We start from the raw sequence: 17,019 nt of genomic DNA, 5'->3' as shown, positions 1-17,019 counted from the left end.
CTCTCAGGCTTCCTTATTACATAGGTATACATACATACACGACACACAAGGCAGATAGATAGATGGCTTCCTCCACGCAACGTTTGAGAGCACTGGGAATGTACCCATTCATCACTCACTCTCCCTGAGGTACCCTGATCCAATTCACCGCTCGTCTACCTACCTACTATATTTACCTACCTAGGTAGGTATCTAAACGAACCAGTGGACTGTAGGTGCTGTCCCCTCCCCCCGTCAGGGCCCCATGTCAGGTATGTCAAGCTGACAAGGACCCCCCTTTCGTCCCTCCTTGTCATCCAGCGTGGCATTGAACGTCTCGTCGCGCTTCAAGAACCCGCAAATGGTCCCTGTCCCGCACCATCAAGCGCGGTTTCGCATGGCGTACGTCTCATGTCTAAATAACCAGTATGTATGTATGTGTCTATGTACGGATATGTTAGTAGGTATGTATATCTGAGCCGACATTAATAGGTGCCAGTCGCCCACCCACTCGGACCGCTCCAAGCCCATGTGTACTTTGCTGTATGGTCTGGTATGGTACGGTAATGTATGTATGCATTTGTTTCAAACCCTCTCGTCCCCCCATTCTTCTTCTTCTTCTTCTTCTTCCTCCTCCTCCTCCTCCTCCTCCTCTCCAGTCAGTCCCTGGATTCCTGCTCGCCCTTTTCGGTCGGCAAGGGCGACTTTTTTCCTAGTCCCGCGATGCCATACCATAGGCTGTCAACAGATTAACTTGACTCCCTCCTTTCTTCTCACACTCGTTTGGCTGTTTCACGCCTTGTCTTATTGCGCTCTTGAACGCAGAGAAACCAAGCTCATCAACCTGATGATAGGCCAGGCTGCCCTTGTATGGATGAGCGCACGGATTGTGAGCCTGTTTTACGAGCACTCCTTCATCAATATGCGCCAGGGCATGTCATCCATCTACAGTATCTAACTCTGACCGCTCTTACTCCGACATTCCATTCTGTTACCTTCGCTTAAGACCCTTTTATCATATTTCTACTTCTACATTCGATTCGCAGCTTGCTGTTCTCCTTCACGTTTCCAACATGAAGAAGCCGTGGAGATCAGCAGCCAGCACTGCTCCCACTGCTCAGCCTGTTGATATACAGCAGTCCAATATTCGCGGCAGGATATCTGGGCCTGTCCCTATTTCGACTTCTTTGGATGACGAGTTCCCTATTCGCAACCCAGGTACCAACATGGCTACGCCTCTGCAGGGTGAATTCAATGAATCCCAGGCCAAGGCCGCTGAGTCCACCCCGTCGCGCAACGATTTCAGATCTCCCACGTTCCCAGAGCCTCGTCGGAATGGACCTCACGCTTTCAGGGAAGAGCCGAGGTCCTCGTTGCATGCTCGACAGCCTGGCACAATAAGTCGCTTGCAAAAGGCCGAACCATCCAACAACGTGCGGCATTCCTTCGTCAGCGCGGACACAAGGGACAAGGAGCGCCCTCAACGGAAGCAGTCAACTCTCCGGGGCGCTTTGGGGAAGCTTTTCAATCGAAAAAAGAAACTAAGCGGCAATGATAGTCCCAACAATACTGATTCAGAAACCGGTTCCACGCCAATGCGCCCCGGGCCACACCGTCGATCAACGGGTGAAGATGGCCAAGACTCGGTGCCTAGTTTAAGTCATAGAGACAGGTCAGCTCCCAGGTCACGGACTCGACCTTTCCCAGGAGCGGAATCCAAGCGATCAGCTTCCCTGCCCATCACTGAATTTGATCGGGCGTTAAGATCCCACTCTATCCGCCCAGAAGATGTTCGCGCCATCGAGAGCGCGCGCAACTCGCTGAGCGCTGACTTTGGTCTATCGCACGCCCGGATAAGTGCAACCAGATTGCGCGAGTACAACTTGGCGGGCCTTTCACCGAGACCTGCTAGCAGTCATGGCCGGGAGAGTCGGCAAGATCAGAGTGACGACAACGCTCACGAGATTGGCCGTGCAATCACCAGCGACCTCCCAGGCGTACGCCGAAGATCGCGGAGCTTATCGGGGCTACCAGATGAAATCCATGGCCATACTCGTCGACGCAGTGATGAGATCAAATATTGGAGGGAGAGTTACGGCCCGACCTTCATGTCCCCGGTGTCTTCAAACCCCGCCGAAGGAGAAGGCATCGCCATAGAAGAAATCGAACAGGCCCAGCAAGTAGAGGACGCTCCAAAGGAAACACAGGCAGAGCCTTTCAATTTTGGATCCTTTGCAGACATGAAGCAGGTGGGAGGCATGAAAATCACGCATGCAGCAAACCTAGAAACCCGGATAAACAATCTCGAGTCTCGAGTCTATCGGTTGGAGCAGGCTCTCGACCGAATGTGTGATGCTGCCCCAGGCTGGCAGCCACACCAGGGACCACCAGATCGACCTGCGCCGCCAATTCCCATTGAGGGTCAGGCCAACACGGATTTGCCACATCATCAGGCTGATCGAAGCAGATGGGACCATAGAAAGAGCTTCGGTCGTTCCAGCGGCTATCCAAATTATTCAAAAGCAGGCCAGAGAGGAAGCGTGTTGCTTGATCCGCATTCTTCGGCTATTCTGAGCGACAGCAACAAAGACCGTCCCACCTCGACTGCAACAATCCGTGGTGCAGCTAGTCTCCCGAGCCTTCTTAAGAACACCCCCGAGATCTTCACCATGGACCACTATACAACACTCCTTGCCCTGATTCATACCGAACGCTCAGCACGAGAAGCTCTAGAGACTCAGGTCAAGACGCTTGGCCACCAACTCAGCATCTTGTCTCATTCGGTAACCACGGATAGCGGGTTCGATCCGCCTCCGACAGCCAAATCCTTCGGTGACAGGTCTGCGTTTGACCACGACGACGACGACGATGACGACGATAATCTCGCATCCTTGGCGATCATGACAAGATCGCAAAACCGACATATCGACCCCGAGGACTCGGGCATTGGAACCGGTCATGGAGACGAGAGCGAATACTCTGACACTTTTGAAACCCCCCGCGAAGAGGGACATAGCTTCGGAGCGTTCGGTGAAGATCTGGACAAGGAAGATCTGGCGCAAACCAAGGCTGCACGAACCCTTTCCCTGTCACAACTCACCATGGGTCGGGGCACCCAGAAGTCTTCACAGCAGGTTCATCGGGTTATATAACCAGTCACGCCTCTTCACAGAGCACGTTGCACCATCGAGGCGCTCAAAAAACTAACATACCCGATCACACATGTCTCTCTTATCCAAGAATACATACCTTGGTTGCACGATATTTGGTGGCATATGACTTATGACCTCTCTACGACGACCGCCTTCTTCCTCATCACGTCACACTCATTACCTTAGCACATTTACTTGTCATATCTACTCTTTTACAACCGGCGTCTCGATAGACATGGCGCAACGCTTTGGAACGTGTGGCATGCTATTGTTTCTGTTTCTGTTTCTGTATTTTATCTTTTCAGTTTTCTTTTATTCTGCATTGGATACCTACCCAGCTCTGGGTGTCACAGGTTGGCGTAACTAGGAATTTTTGGGTGAAAACAGCGGCACGTCACTTTGAATTAGCGATTGAAGGTCATCTTTGAGAATAATAAACCAAGAATCATGACTACATTTGCCATTGCCACAGCCACAGCCACAGCCATTCTGGCACAGATTTATGTCTCTACTGCGTGTGAAGGCTTCTTTGCATCTGCATGCTTTGATCTGCTTGATTACTTTCGATGATTCGTATATGATTTCTGTGTTCCTATGGGTGGTGGTCATCCTTTATTCCCCAGCTCCCAACCAAGGACATGGATTTCTCGTCGCCAGGTGCGAGTCTTTCATCCTGAAGCGTATCTGCGAGACAAGTCCAAGGGTCCTTGCCACCTCCCCATTTTAACAGGTTCTCCTTCAACCGCTCTCCGTTTTCGCGATTGATGGCGCCTCCATTCTCACCAGCCTTGAACACAACACGCCAAACACGCTCGGCGAGTACACGGTCAAAGAGATAACTATAGTAGGTACTTCCGTAACTATGCAGGTGGCCAAAGAATCCCTGCCAGCAAGTATTTGGCGGATCTCGAGGACCATGAGCAAAGCGAGCCTTGATATCATGGAAAACAGCGGTTGAGTTAAACTCTGCATCCCGCATAGTTGAGGCATGGTAGGCCTGGTCTACCATTGCAAGTATGATCTGGTTCTCTGTTTCCAAGCCTTCGAATCGCTTAGTCAACCGGATTCTCTCAGCAACGAGTTCGTAAGGTAAAGGCCGGTCCGAATTCCAGTGACGTGCAAAGAGAGCTAGGACAGTAGGATCGGCAGCGAAGTGCTCCATGAGTGTCGATGGTAGCTCGGCAAAGTCAGTCGCACAACGAGTCCCAGAGACATTCTGGAAGCTAGTTCGTGCAAGAATAGAGTGAATAGCATGGCCCATTTCGTGGAACAGGGTCTCGACGGATTGGTAGGATAGCAGAGAGGGCTCCTTGGGGTTCTCACTTGGCTGAAAATCACAGACAAGTGCAATAGTAGGCAGCTGCTTCAGTACACCGTCCGCGGAAGAAATCTCCATGCCATCGTTGGCTGCCATCTCGGGTGACTCAAAACTTGGCCCACTGCTGTCATAAACAGCAGCGACCTCTGCTACTTCCTCAGGGAGGATCTCCCGGGAACATCTGACTGTAAAATGTGCGGGATTGCCGGACTTTTGTGAGCGATGAAACAAATCGCAGTAGAGAACAGCAATTAGTTCCCCTTTGTCAGTGACAACGTCAAGTCGTTTCACTTCAGGGTGCCATGTCTCACCAGGAAGAGTCTCCCGCAACACAAGACGGATGCCATAAAGTCGATCAAAGAGTCTTGATAGGCCTTGTATGACAGTCCCAACGGAAAAAAATGCGTTGAGCTGGTCTTCTTGCCGCTGTCTAGACCTAAGGTCAACTCTGATTTTCTCCATATAAAAATCTTTGTCCCAGGCTTGGAGTGGGACGTCTGGAAGGTTGAGTCTGTCCCGTTTCTTCAAAACCAGTTCTTGTAGTTCGGCCTGGACTACCGGTGTGTTATTATTTCTTAGAGCAAGGAGAAACTCCATGACAGACGCAGGAGTCTTGGCCATCATGCGGTCCTTCAGGGCCATGTGGCCATAACTTTCGAAACCTGCAAGCTCTGCGAGCTCACCTCTCAGCTTCAACATTGCCTCGAGGTACATAACAGTCTCCCGAGACGCGGTTCGTTGGGCCAGGTAGATTTCTTTGCGAGTCTCCTCGTCATGCACACTTTGAAGTGCTCCAATTGCATCTGAGCTCAGAGTGGGTAGCGTGATGTTCTGTCGTATTTTGAGCGTGGCTGCGATGCCTGGGTAGAGGCCATAGAACTTATAAGCCGGAAGGGTAATTTGTTTTCTTGCTGGCTGCATGCCCTGTGCAAAAGCCGATCCTATTTCGCTGATACGTGAGGACAAATCCACGAATCTATCTCGTGAAGCCTTTGGCAAATTTACAGCAGATTTCATGAAGTCCAACTTGAGCTGTAAAGCCACAGTTCTCTCTTCTTCCGACCACACCTTTGTAACTTCGGGGATAGATAGCGCCTGACTTAACTGATCACTGAGGCCAGTCATGGTATTAAGCTGGTTCATGTACTGATATACCATGCCCCATGCGTTGCCAGCCGCTTCCTGGAACCGGCTATCTGGATGCGTCATACGAACGAAATCTGCGAGGTCCAGTACACGGCATAATAGGTCGCTAAGTCGATCAAGGTCGCGGACCACCGCACGGTACTCATGCACAGAGGATGCACTGAGGACGTTATTAACGATATTTTTTGCCCGTTCGAGGTTCTTCTGCGCAAACTGTTGGAAGCCATCAGGGCTGGTGAGGTATCGGTTCTTGAAGAGACCTTGGCTCTTCTTCAAGCTGAACTTGGGGAAAGTTCTGCCCGTGGGGGCATCGAATAAGTTGCGTAAAACAGTATCATCGTGATTCGTGCTTGCGGTATGATCGACCGGTGTGCTTGGGGAGATAACCTGGGCTACTGCAGAGGCAATAGAGTTCCATCGCCTTTGTGGAGATTTGGTCGTGTGCCGAACACATCTATTACAGATCCAGAGGCGGTTGCCCCTCGAACTCAGCATTATAAATATGCAAATAGAAGGATCGAACCCATGAATGATCCAACAGCAATCGAAGTGAGAATCCCGTATTCTCTCCCAATGGCGGGTAAGAGTCGCAGAAATTGGAATAAAAACACGGCTGGGATAAGATATCTCAGGTATGCTTAACAGGTAAGGTAGTCTTAACTTTAGGTCGAGAATCAAAGATATCGGAGGAAGACTTTCAGAAGCGACTTTCCTGCCTACCTACTACGGAGTAGGTAGTCGGGCTTTCCGGCTTCGGATCCGTCCCTTGTCGCCTTCCTTGTTTTTAGCAGGGCATTTGCGCCCATAACTACCCTAGCTACCTACCTAGCAATAGGTTGAGTTGTGCCTTCCTGCACTAGGATTAAAAATCTTAGTCATCCCGTCAACGTCCCCAAGCTGAACTCTGAGTGGTCCAATAGAGCTTCCGTCCTAGATTTTCCGACAGTGGTGATTGTGCTCACGAGCATCCGACGTCCATCTTGAATTCGCGTGACGTCTTTCTCACCCACTCACTCGTCAATTGAGCGCACAATGGCTTCACGAGTGGTGTTCTCGCGGGTCAGTACTACTTCCTGGCTCTAGATAAGCTCATTCATGCTAATTGATCTATATAGCGCTCCCTGGCACCGCTGGCGGCCATGGCCCTCGGCGGCATGGCACTGGCTCCGGCTACTGTTTTCGCCGAAGGTCCCAGCGACTTCAAGGTTTGTCATGAAGCATCAATGGACTTTAATAATTTTCCCTAATAGCCCTATAGCGAAAACCCATCTACGACGATTACGATATCCCTACAGCAAATCCCGCACCTGTAACACCGCCACCCGTTGCTGCGACACCCGTTGAGCCGGTCGACGATGAGGAGAGGCATCACTCGCCTACTCCTACTGAGCGGCTGGCTGTCCATATCGGTAGAGGTCGCTTGGCTCTGTACAAGTACGCAGTAGCTGCTGAGAACAAGGTCAACGAGACCATGGATTCAGCCTTCAATCTCGAGCAATCCTTCACCAGTACCATCGCTTCACTGGCTCCCTCGCGTGAAAGCGGCGAGCAACTCATGCCCGGTGCCATTTACGTTCTGGTCGCTGCTATGGCAGGCAGTATCATTACTCGCAATCGCAGCATTATCCTCCGCGCTTCGCTCCCCCTTGCCCTGGGTATCGGCGCTGGCTGGACCGTTCTCCCTGTCACCATGCGCAACATCTCTGACCTGACCTGGAAGTACGAGCAGAGGTTCCCTGTCATCGCCGAGTCTCACATCCGCCTGCGCGAGAGTATCGTCAACAGCGTCAGCTTTGCCAAGGCGCATAGCCAGGTCGGTGTCCGTTATGTCGACGAAAAAGTGACAGATGCACGAGAGGCTGTGGAGGGTTGGGTCCAGAAGGGCAAATAAAGGATTTCCAAAAGCGAGATGAAATGAGATGTACCATTAAATAGAGTTCCCAAAAACTGTTCATTTGTATCAATGGCCGGTCCTTAGCGCCAGCTACCCATATCTGTTTGTATTTTGAATAATACACTGGGCTTCCTTTCCTTTTTTGTTCATGAAAAAGAAAATATTCCCTGCCGCCGTTTCTCTATTATTCCTCAATGACCCAATGATGCCCGCAGCTTTCAATGTGCTCTGTTCTTGGGCTTTTGTCCTCCGAGCCTGTGTCCCTAACTCCATGTAATGCGAACCCAAGTTTTCTAACTCAACCCGGACGTCCCTTATCAGTCCCTCACCTTTGTACCGTCCAACTGGTCCTGTCCTAAACAGCCGCTGCAACTTGTGCGGGTTCGGATGTCTTCACCTGCTTCACGGGTCTGTTGTCAGACATTCTCCGCTTGCGCTTCTGTTCATTTTCTCCTTCTGACTGCACCGGCAGTGAATTTGCCTGTGCGTTGGCCCTCTTTGCAGCCTTCTTTGCGGCCTTCTCTGCAGCTTTCCCCTGCAGGGGCTGATCCAGCCCTCGCTTGCGATCTATAATACGAGCGGAATCGAGGTGTTTTCCAAGGGATAGCGCCTCACAGAGGCTCTTATAGTTCTTGGACTGGTTCATTGGCTGGTAAGATTTTGACTTTCCAGGGACCATGTTTGAGAGCAGGAACTTGGTGTTACCGAATTTGTTGTCGACGTCGATCGCAGTCTTCACATAATGATCGACAACTTCTTCCCAGGGTGCCAGTCCGCCATCTTCTACACTCCTGAAGCAGCTTGGGTTCTTCTCAGCCGCGACTGCAATCATCGCACCGTCCGCACCGAACTCTTTGGCGAGCTGGAGACCTTGGTCCCTATTCTCGACGTCGCCGTTCATCAAACAGGCAACACCATACTCATGGCAGACTTCTGCAATCATACGGAGCTGCCCTCTAATAGCTCGCTCTCTGGGTCTCATAGGTGTCGTCCGGCAATGGATGGTCAGTCCTGTAATGCCTGTCGCACAAAGACGGCGGACGAGCGCCTCAGTTTCCGCTGCGGTGTCGAGGAGTCTGATCTTTACGCTTATTCCAATCTCAAATTCAGGGGTAATGTTCTTAACAAGAGCTTCAAGAATAGCGCACAGTTTATCTGGAGTCTTGAGAAGAGCGGCACCCATCCCTCCGCTAGTGCTGAAGGGCTTTGGGCAGCCAGCGTTGACATCGATGCCGGCAACATCTGCGGCGACCAGCCTAGCAGCTGCTACTGCACGATCGGGATCTGATGTACCGATTTGGAATACAAGCTTGTCTTTTTCAACCTCTGGCAGCATTCTGTAAATAATGCTCTCCTTGGCATCCGGAGGAGGGTCCTTCTGGCCATGTGATGAGAGACGATACCACTCTATCGTCTTTGAGTCCTCATCAAATCGACGAGAAGTTCCAATCATGGAGTAATCCACAGTTTCAGGACCTGTCGGTCGAAGTTAGAAAATAATATCTTGACATATTTCTGCTCTGTATCTCACCCCAGACGAGATCCGCGCCATACTTGAGAGCCAAAAGTCTTGATGGAAGCTCTCCTGAGCGAACCATAGGCGCAAGGACAACCTTGCCACGGTAATCTACACCCCGTCGGGGAATGGGTACTCGCTTGACTTCTGTAGCCATGGTTCGTCGAATTGTCTGCGTGAGCATGCCTGGTTGGCAACTGTTTCCATCCTTCTGGCACACGGAACAGTGACTAACCTGTATAAATTCTTCGTAGAATGCGGAAGGAGGCGAGTTTTGTTAGTCATCAATAAGCTTTGTTATCGATAAGATCATATAGCCTATCCCCACCTGGGGACATACCTACCTCAGATAAAGCTTAACCTGAACCTAGAGCTGATGAGAACGACGATCCAAATAATATAAGGCTTTGACAGACTGAAATATATGATGCCTATGTTATTGAGACATGCAGGTGTTAGATATTGCCATATTCAAGCGTGAATCGCGAGGCAGAGATGTAAACAGGGAATTTGATAACTGGTACCTTTATGTTTTTTTACTATCAAATCGATCTCGACGGCGGACCATCGTACATAATAAGGCCCCATGTTCAGATTCATCTCTACACGTGTTTCGTAGGAGTTTAGTATGAAGATTCCCTCTCTCACTCTCGCTCTCGCACTCACACACCTGGACACGAACCTCCACGGCCCAATTCTGATAGATTGAGAGTGCCACAGAGAGACAAATTCATTCTATTTGTCATATGCTAGGTCTTAGACCAAGCTCCACCGAGTTGGATTTACATATCTGCATTCATACCAACCATTGCTTGATCATACTACATTATCGCGGTTTCTTCGTTTAGAAGTGTATTGGCAATGCAAGATCACTTCAGGCGCCATGCCATCGATGTATGCACTGTGACAGGGAGCATGGAGCACACTGTTGCTGGACATACGCTTTGTGGACACAGACTGCAATACGAGGTCTAAAAAGAGAACCGCCTCGGCTTGGGGTGACGCTTGAAGAACTGCTATTTATTGTTGCGGAGAATTTGGGAAGCTAGCCGTATACGAGAACTGCATGCGAACAAGGTATGCGGAGAGGAATAAGTAAGCGACTGGGACACGAAATGAATCAATACGATATTACCATGACTCCTATTCACTTCATGCGCTGATGATGCCTTGAATCGCGTGTCGATTTTACTTGAAACACGACCATAAGTTTCCTACGTATTAGATCAACTCACATAGTATGCCAGTGTATACATACATAACTACGTGTCCCTCAGCCGGTTACCTAAGGTACCTACGAAGGTCCCATATAGTACCACAAAGTCTTGAGAAGCGATTAGAACTCTTCATCAAGGAAGAAACGGATATGGATCGCACAGCAGAGGGCCTCCGAGAGCCCAGCCCCACGTTCCATTCAAGCACCCGCCTGAGATGCTAACGTTAGTACATACAGCACTAGCCTCTATGTAGTAGTCTCCAAGTATGTGTGTACGGAGTACATGCTGTCAGGATTTGATTCAGAGCCTGCAAGACCTTACCCGAGCTAATAAAATAGTACAGACAGGATCCGAATCGAGAGACTTGAAGAGGAGAAACATCGAGGGGTAGATAAGAATGTTGCCCAAGACGAAACAACAGTGAGATATTCTGATAAGTGAAGGGAGACATAGTGAGAGTTGCGACACATCCAGTCAAGCTTTAGTGGGTAAATGCAACTCCATTACTGTATACCAGACATTGGACGTTCCGATGTTCTGGACGGTGGAATAACGGGCTACGGCCGTAGCCGATTGCTTGAGGGGACGTGTGTGTTTCAGCCCGGCACTCACAAGCCACCATTGCGCACTTATCACTAGAGGTTTAGGGGTTTCGATCCTAAAACTTTCGGACCACAGGCGCACAAAGCCCTATTCGTCCTTCACACACGAGGGAGGCTACCGAATCGGGAAGCGCTGCGAGGGCCGATCTGCTACGCATTGGAATCTTCACAAGGGAAACGGTCTCGTCATCACTCTCGGCACAACAATGAACAGCTTGCGCAACCACAGGTCGATCTGCCACTAACACGGTCGACACCAAGAGCCTGATGAGTGTGAGTGGAGGCTGATGAGTCTGGAGTGGATGGGGAAATCGAATTAAGGGTCTCGTTCTGCACCTTCACAATCTCCAGCATCCAGGATTATAGCATGATGGCTCTGAAGGGGGGGCCATTATTCGTATGTTACTAGTAATTATATCGATGTGCCCAAGCTTCGTCATTGTAAGATCTCGTTCATTATGCGATACGGAGCACACGGCAAAGATTGACCGAAGCTGACAATATCGAAATATCTTGCCCTACGGCTTTGGAGAGAGAATACGGAGTACCTTCAGTCTATATCTATAAGTTAGTACTTACCTTAGTACGGAGTCCCAATTAGCCCAACGTTGGCGATCTCCAGACCTTGCGTTTGCGAAGCGTGTTAAATAACTCGTGTACCGCAATTGTCGTGTTGATGATGAATGTTGGCTATGGCTCTTGATTTGGTTGTTGCCAGTTAACTTGGTCTTTGACTTGGTCTTGACTTGGTCTTGACTTGGCCAGGCCCAACTAGGGACCACTCACTTGCTGCCCTTTGATGTTGATCCCTGTGACTCTGAAACCCCCCTGGATCATCGCTCATAGGGACTTCAGTAAGTCAGGCACACACACCCTGCCTATCACAAATTCACCTCCCCTCTCTTTTCTGACCTCATCTTTCTATTTCCCCTCTGATCTGTTCCATCCCCTACAGTGCTTTGTCTTTCGTATTTGGTGTTGAAGTCGGCATTGTTAGTGCCCACCTAGGTATTCACTTTACTGTCTTCCCTATCGACTACCTGTCTGTATTCGGTGATCCAATCAGCCATATCGCTTTCTCTTGTATGCAATTCGCCCTATACGACAGAGGAGCCAGACCGAGTACATAGTACGGGGAAATAAGGTAGGAAGGGAAGACAAGACCCTTTCTTGGCACATTCTCCCTCTACCGTTCATCCTTGCTCAGCCCATCCCTGCTGGTGCTCTCCCCTGCAAGCAACTGGAGCCTGAGTTGGTGCCCTGGCGACAAAGGAGAATTGCCTGTGCACTTGACTTGAGCCGTAGCGTAGCGTCGAATAGCGCAGCGCAAACGGTCTCTTCCTGGGCTGAGGACGTCCTCCCATCTGCCCAACGTTCGCTGTATGTAACATTCGAGCCCAGAGGGTGGTCGTACATACATACATACACACACGTACAAAGATTGGATTGGCCATTGCATGTCTGATCTCTACGAATCTGGTGCATTTTCTTTCCCTTTCTTTCCCACCTAGTTAATATTCTCGGTTCTTGTTCGATCTGGAGGCCTGCATCGAAGCAGCACACGACGCCTCACCTCCATCTTCCCCGCCATATCTACACCACCCGCCATTGCCAACAGCTAGGTACCTTACCTTAGCTCACTTGCACCTCAACTCCGCCCACGATTGCTTATCGCAGGTATCCCCTAACTCTCGACCCCTTTAACGATACCGCCCATCCTGCTTTGACCTTTGGCCTACCGTCAAGCGCCACATAGAACCGCCCGCCTACATCCCCACATGTCCGACAGTTGATCCTCGTGTCGCCAGAAACAAGCCTGCCTCATTGGACGACTCCACTATCTCTACTGCTCCGGTACCGTCCTGCAATCGTTACAGCAGAGGTGACAGAGATCGTTCCTGCAACGACATAGGCGTTCTGTGCTTACTACCTATCCTCAACTCTCCGTTTCTCCTCTTTGGGTCAATGTCGGTGTGCTGAACCTTTCGCTTCCCTTCCGCATTATATCCCCCATGGAGAACGACATACCTACCATCCAGGTCCCCGATGGGCGATCTTCGAGGAGAGACCGCCTTATGGGCAAGCTGTTTGGTGCCAAAGACCGCAAAGGCGAAGAAGCGCGGTCCGCTGCCAATGTCGAATCATTCCTCCACAGCTCCTCAGACAATCTAACAATCATAAACCCTCCCCCGCCTCCCCCGCCATCGTCGCTTCCAAAGCTGGCCAAGCTCGATACCACATCAATCTCTCGTTATCCTCAAGCTTTAGGACTTAATCATGCAGCCCAGCAAAACCGTCCTCTCGTCGCAGGTCGACCTGATACCACAAAGTCACCGAGACGAAGCCCACGGCCCAACAAGAAAGGTCTGACGGTGAGGTTTGATGATACTGCCCCCGAAATAATTGGCGAAGGAGGTGATGAGTCCGAGATACCTACTCAAGAAATCTCGAAGCGCAAAGTAGCCCGTCCCAAGCAACAACTGCAAGTATCACAACCACCACAACCTCCTGCTCATCGCAGAGCCCCGATGCCACCAGGACGACCCCCTCCCCCTGATTCAGCTGCTTCAGGCTCACCCATAGACGATTTCCGACCAAAGCCTTTGTCCCGAACCCAGACAGGCTTCTCGTCAATTTACACACCCGATTCCGACGAAGAGTCTGAGGCTGGACTTGGCCGTAATTCTAAATCAGACGAGCTGGTCTCACCTGTATCTGCACAGCAGCACTCACTTAGCCCAGGGAGACCAATAGGCGCGAGGTTTTTGGGTCCAGCAGCAAGACAAGATGAGAATAGGAGGTCATATATTGAGATTCATTCTGCGCAGCAGCGAGAGGCGGAAGGCAGGGCCTTTGCTGAAGCTGCTCGGGTAGCCAGTGCCACCTCTGCATCCTCACACAATTGGGACGATCCCCATTCCGCCACGCCTCTTTCGTCTTCTCCAGTTGAATCACGAAGACGAGGGCCTCCATCTCCCGAAGCTCAAGTCTCGAAACCGAGCCTCGAGTACAGCCCTGCAGCTTCTCTCCATTCCAATTCATCATCGTATTCTCCACCCGCGCCCCCAGCTGCAGTTCCGGCCTCTGCTCCTAACTTATCTGGATCACCGTCTGGGGCTCAGGCTCCAGCTCCCACTGCGGTTTCTGCAACCTCTACTCCAACCTCAGAAGTCAACCAATTATCAAGACAACCGAGCATCGCACCCCAGCGTGCTCCTCCCATGATGGCTTCTAGAGCATTGTCTGTAAGAGTCGCTGATGGTACTTCTGCGGCTGCCGAGCAAGCCCTTGAGACATTCACCTCTAGGACAAGCCATCTTTTTGAGCTCTTTCGCCTCCATGCGGAATCCGTGAAGCCTCTGTCGACCTGTTCATTGACTGAATTCGGCCGTGGCGCACTTTGGTGGTTTCTCAAGGGTCGCATGGGTTTGGAGGTCGCAATCAGGGAAAGGCCGAATTCTCCTCAGGGCCAGATGCAAAACGACAGGGATCGCCAGCAGGCATATGCTAATTTGGCCAAAGCATTCTGGCTTTGCGAGCTTGTAATTCCAGAAATTGCACAAGCACAGGGGATTGAAATTGATCCCGAAGTCGACGACGTGAGCATGAGTCTGGTCTCAGCGCTTAAGAAGCTGGCCATGTCTATGAAACGTAACGGCTTCTTGCCCCCTGAAGATGCATTTTTACCACAGAGCATAGACAAGTCGATATGGGTTGACTACCCACCTCTGAGCCAAGATATGATTGCTCTTCTTTCTGGCAACTGGGCTTCGGGTCTCACAGCGATGACAAGCCCGATGTCTAAGCTGAAGCTTCTTGATTCTCTCCCCGTGGGCGATACTACCGATAACTTCAACTATGGCAGAGTGCCAGCTGATGCCTATCTTATGGAACAAGGCCATGAAGACCAAAAACTTTACTTTCCGTGTCTGCTCTCCATGGTTCGTCCGCAGAAGTCCACCGGGCTTGTTTTCATCCTCGCCAGTCAGAACGGCCACGTACAGCTTGTCATTCAAGAGAACAAGAACGTTGGTCCAATCTGGGACGATGTGCGATGGCGAAAGGAAACATGCACCGTCGACATTCGATTACGACGCGGTTTCATGTTGACAATTCAACTCGTTCAACAAGATTTCAGAACACTGTGGAACATGTACGATTTTGGAAGCAAGGTCAACAACTCGCTTTATCCACGAAGTGATGAGAGTATGGTATTCAGGTCAACATTGCGGTCGTTTCAGGTCATGGATGCAGATCCCAACTATCGTCAATTTCCCAAAGAGCCAACACCATATTGTGAGATCTCGCTTTTTGAGAAGCTTTACAAAGAGAACGGCCCTGCAGCTACTCGCACATGGCATCTTGGTTTCCGAATCGCGGTGGTGACTGGACCAAAGACAAGGACACTGAGTGGTGTTCAGCATGTGTATTCCCCAGCTCAACCTGTCCAGTTCGGGTTTTTTCGCGGCGATGGCGATGCTCCGTCTTTGGCTATCAAGTATGAGAATGGCAAATCCAAGGGTCGCATGGTGATGGTGTTCAGTGATGACAAGGCAAGGATTAAGTTTCACTCGATTCTCACCGGAACCGCTCTGGATCATGACGAGAAGATTTACTCAGACGTGCCACTCAAGAACTTCTCTGTGGCTCAAAGTCTCCGCGAGCCCCTGGGTATGGCTCCATTTAGTCGCATGCCTTGGAAGGCCGTGAGAGTGGTTAATGATGAGTATGGCGGAGAGATGCCCCCAACAGTATTGGCCGATCACCTCAAAGTCGTAATAGACTACCAGAATGGTAATGTTGCTGATCGCATCAATGTGGCACCTGGGGAGTTACGTGTTAGGCTGGAAGTGAGCAACGCTAAAGTCTTTCGAGTTCTTCGGCAACCACAAAAAGACATGACTATCTCGGTCTCTGAGGCGCAGGTGCCGAAAGAGCTTCCCAGGAACATGTCTGATGCATTGCAGCTGCTGCGACACAACCAAACGATCCGGACGTTCGAGTTCAATAACTTGAAGGACCTGCACGATTTCCAATATGCAATGACGGGATTCGAGGTGATCTTCGATGCCCTTGCAGTCACATTTGCCATCCAGCGACGCCGCATGGTTGTACCAATTCACAAAAAATGGGAAGCAGGATATACCCGAATCCAGGTTATACGACAGGAAGACAAACAGTTACAGCTGCTGGCCTTCTTCGAGGACTTCCATCACGGTCACTGCATGAACTTCCTCTTGAAGGGGACCGACGTTTATGAAATTGTACAGCGAAGTAGCAAGTGTGGTATCAAGTTTGTTGACGCCAAGTTCCCTCTCCCACGACTACCGGCAGACAAAGACGGTGACTACGACGACATGGCATTTGTCTGCCTCGACCTACCAGACTTACCAGGCGAGCACGATGATATTTCGATTTTGTTTGAGAACGAGTCAGGTCAGTGAATATAGTGAACAATAACTTGGACAAGACAATGCTGACAATGAACAGACCGAGACGCGCTGGCACAGTGCTTACCGGCACCGATTAAAGGTTCAAAAAAGAAATGAACCGTCCTTAAAGAGCATGGCAGTGAGACACATGCGTCTCTGAAACCGAACAAAAGGCCAAGTTGAGATTCTTTATACCCAGAACGGAACTATCAATGAGTGAGGGATATCGCGGCAGCTCGACTGCCGCCAGGAAGACAAATCGGAGGTCCGGTATACCACAAAAGTCCGAAACCCGTACCTGATGGAACAACTAGAGCAACGGGTCGAATTAGATCGGTACTCCCGGACGACGGAGATATTGAGAAGCCGAAACCGCGAGAACGAAAGGAGTTTACTTGTATGTGGGCTATATTTGAAATAAAGCCCCAAGCAAATCTGAAATGATTGATGGGTCAGCTCGAACACGATAATACCTCAGTTTGATCTGGTCGGAAGTGCCGGCTTCGGTGAATCATCATCATCTGAAGCAAGCCGCATTGCTTGTGTTCTATATTTTTTTTATGTGGGAATGTTCTATCATATCATTGAATACCAAGAGGAGAGGGAGTGAGAACCAGAGGTAGATAGACCACTCTACGAGTAGATATATCGTCCATCATGACTTGGAAGGTATCGAGAAATAGAGCAACCAAGAGCAGGTCGTAAGTACTCTTGTGGACTGGGTATGCAAGCAGTCAGTCGCTAGAGACAACAATACTAAAAT

The 17,019-nt window shown here is 50.3% G+C and overlaps 5 protein-coding genes across 5 annotated transcripts; 3 read left to right on the top strand and 2 right to left on the bottom strand.

The window, feature by feature from the left end:
- Positions 1-1,052: 1,052 nt before the first annotated feature.
- On the top strand, positions 1,053-3,131 carry FSUBG_6943 (uncharacterized protein; the record flags this gene model as incomplete). The annotated part of the gene is made up of 1 exon (XM_036685195.1): positions 1,053-3,131. The coding sequence occupies one exon, from the start codon at positions 1,053-1,055 to the stop codon at positions 3,129-3,131; it is 2,079 nt and encodes a 692-aa protein (XP_036537546.1).
- Positions 3,132-3,723: 592 nt separating this feature from the next.
- On the bottom strand, positions 3,724-6,090 carry FSUBG_6942 (mitochondrial intermediate peptidase; the record flags this gene model as incomplete). Its single annotated transcript, XM_036685194.1, has 1 exon — positions 3,724-6,090. One exon carries the CDS (start codon positions 6,088-6,090, stop codon positions 3,724-3,726), a length of 2,367 nt encoding a protein of 788 aa, XP_036537545.1.
- Positions 6,091-6,627: 537 nt separating this feature from the next.
- Positions 6,628-7,486, top strand: FSUBG_6941 (uncharacterized protein; the record flags this gene model as incomplete). Its single annotated transcript, XM_036685193.1, has 3 exons — positions 6,628-6,654; positions 6,711-6,800; positions 6,854-7,486. 3 exons carry the CDS (start codon positions 6,628-6,630, stop codon positions 7,484-7,486), a joined length of 750 nt encoding a protein of 249 aa, XP_036537544.1.
- A 358-nt stretch (positions 7,487-7,844) lies between these two features.
- FSUBG_6940 (tRNA-dihydrouridine synthase 2) lies at positions 7,845-9,162 on the bottom strand (the record flags this gene model as incomplete). The annotated part of the gene is made up of 2 exons (XM_036685192.1): positions 7,845-8,965; positions 9,021-9,162. 2 exons carry the CDS (start codon positions 9,160-9,162, stop codon positions 7,845-7,847), a joined length of 1,263 nt encoding a protein of 420 aa, XP_036537543.1.
- Positions 9,163-12,836: 3,674 nt separating this feature from the next.
- FSUBG_6939 (uncharacterized protein) lies at positions 12,837-16,354 on the top strand (the record flags this gene model as incomplete). Its single annotated transcript, XM_036685190.1, has 2 exons — positions 12,837-16,264; positions 16,315-16,354. The coding sequence occupies 2 exons, from the start codon at positions 12,837-12,839 to the stop codon at positions 16,352-16,354; spliced, it is 3,468 nt and encodes a 1,155-aa protein (XP_036537542.1).
- Between the last annotated feature and the right edge of the window lie 665 nt (positions 16,355-17,019).

This window comes from Fusarium subglutinans, assembly GCF_013396075.1.
Source record: "Fusarium subglutinans strain NRRL 66333 chromosome Unknown NRRL66333_c0000081, whole genome shotgun sequence".
Taxonomy (NCBI): domain Eukaryota; kingdom Fungi; phylum Ascomycota; class Sordariomycetes; order Hypocreales; family Nectriaceae; genus Fusarium; species Fusarium subglutinans.
This window is presented reverse-complemented; position numbering and strand designations above follow the sequence as displayed.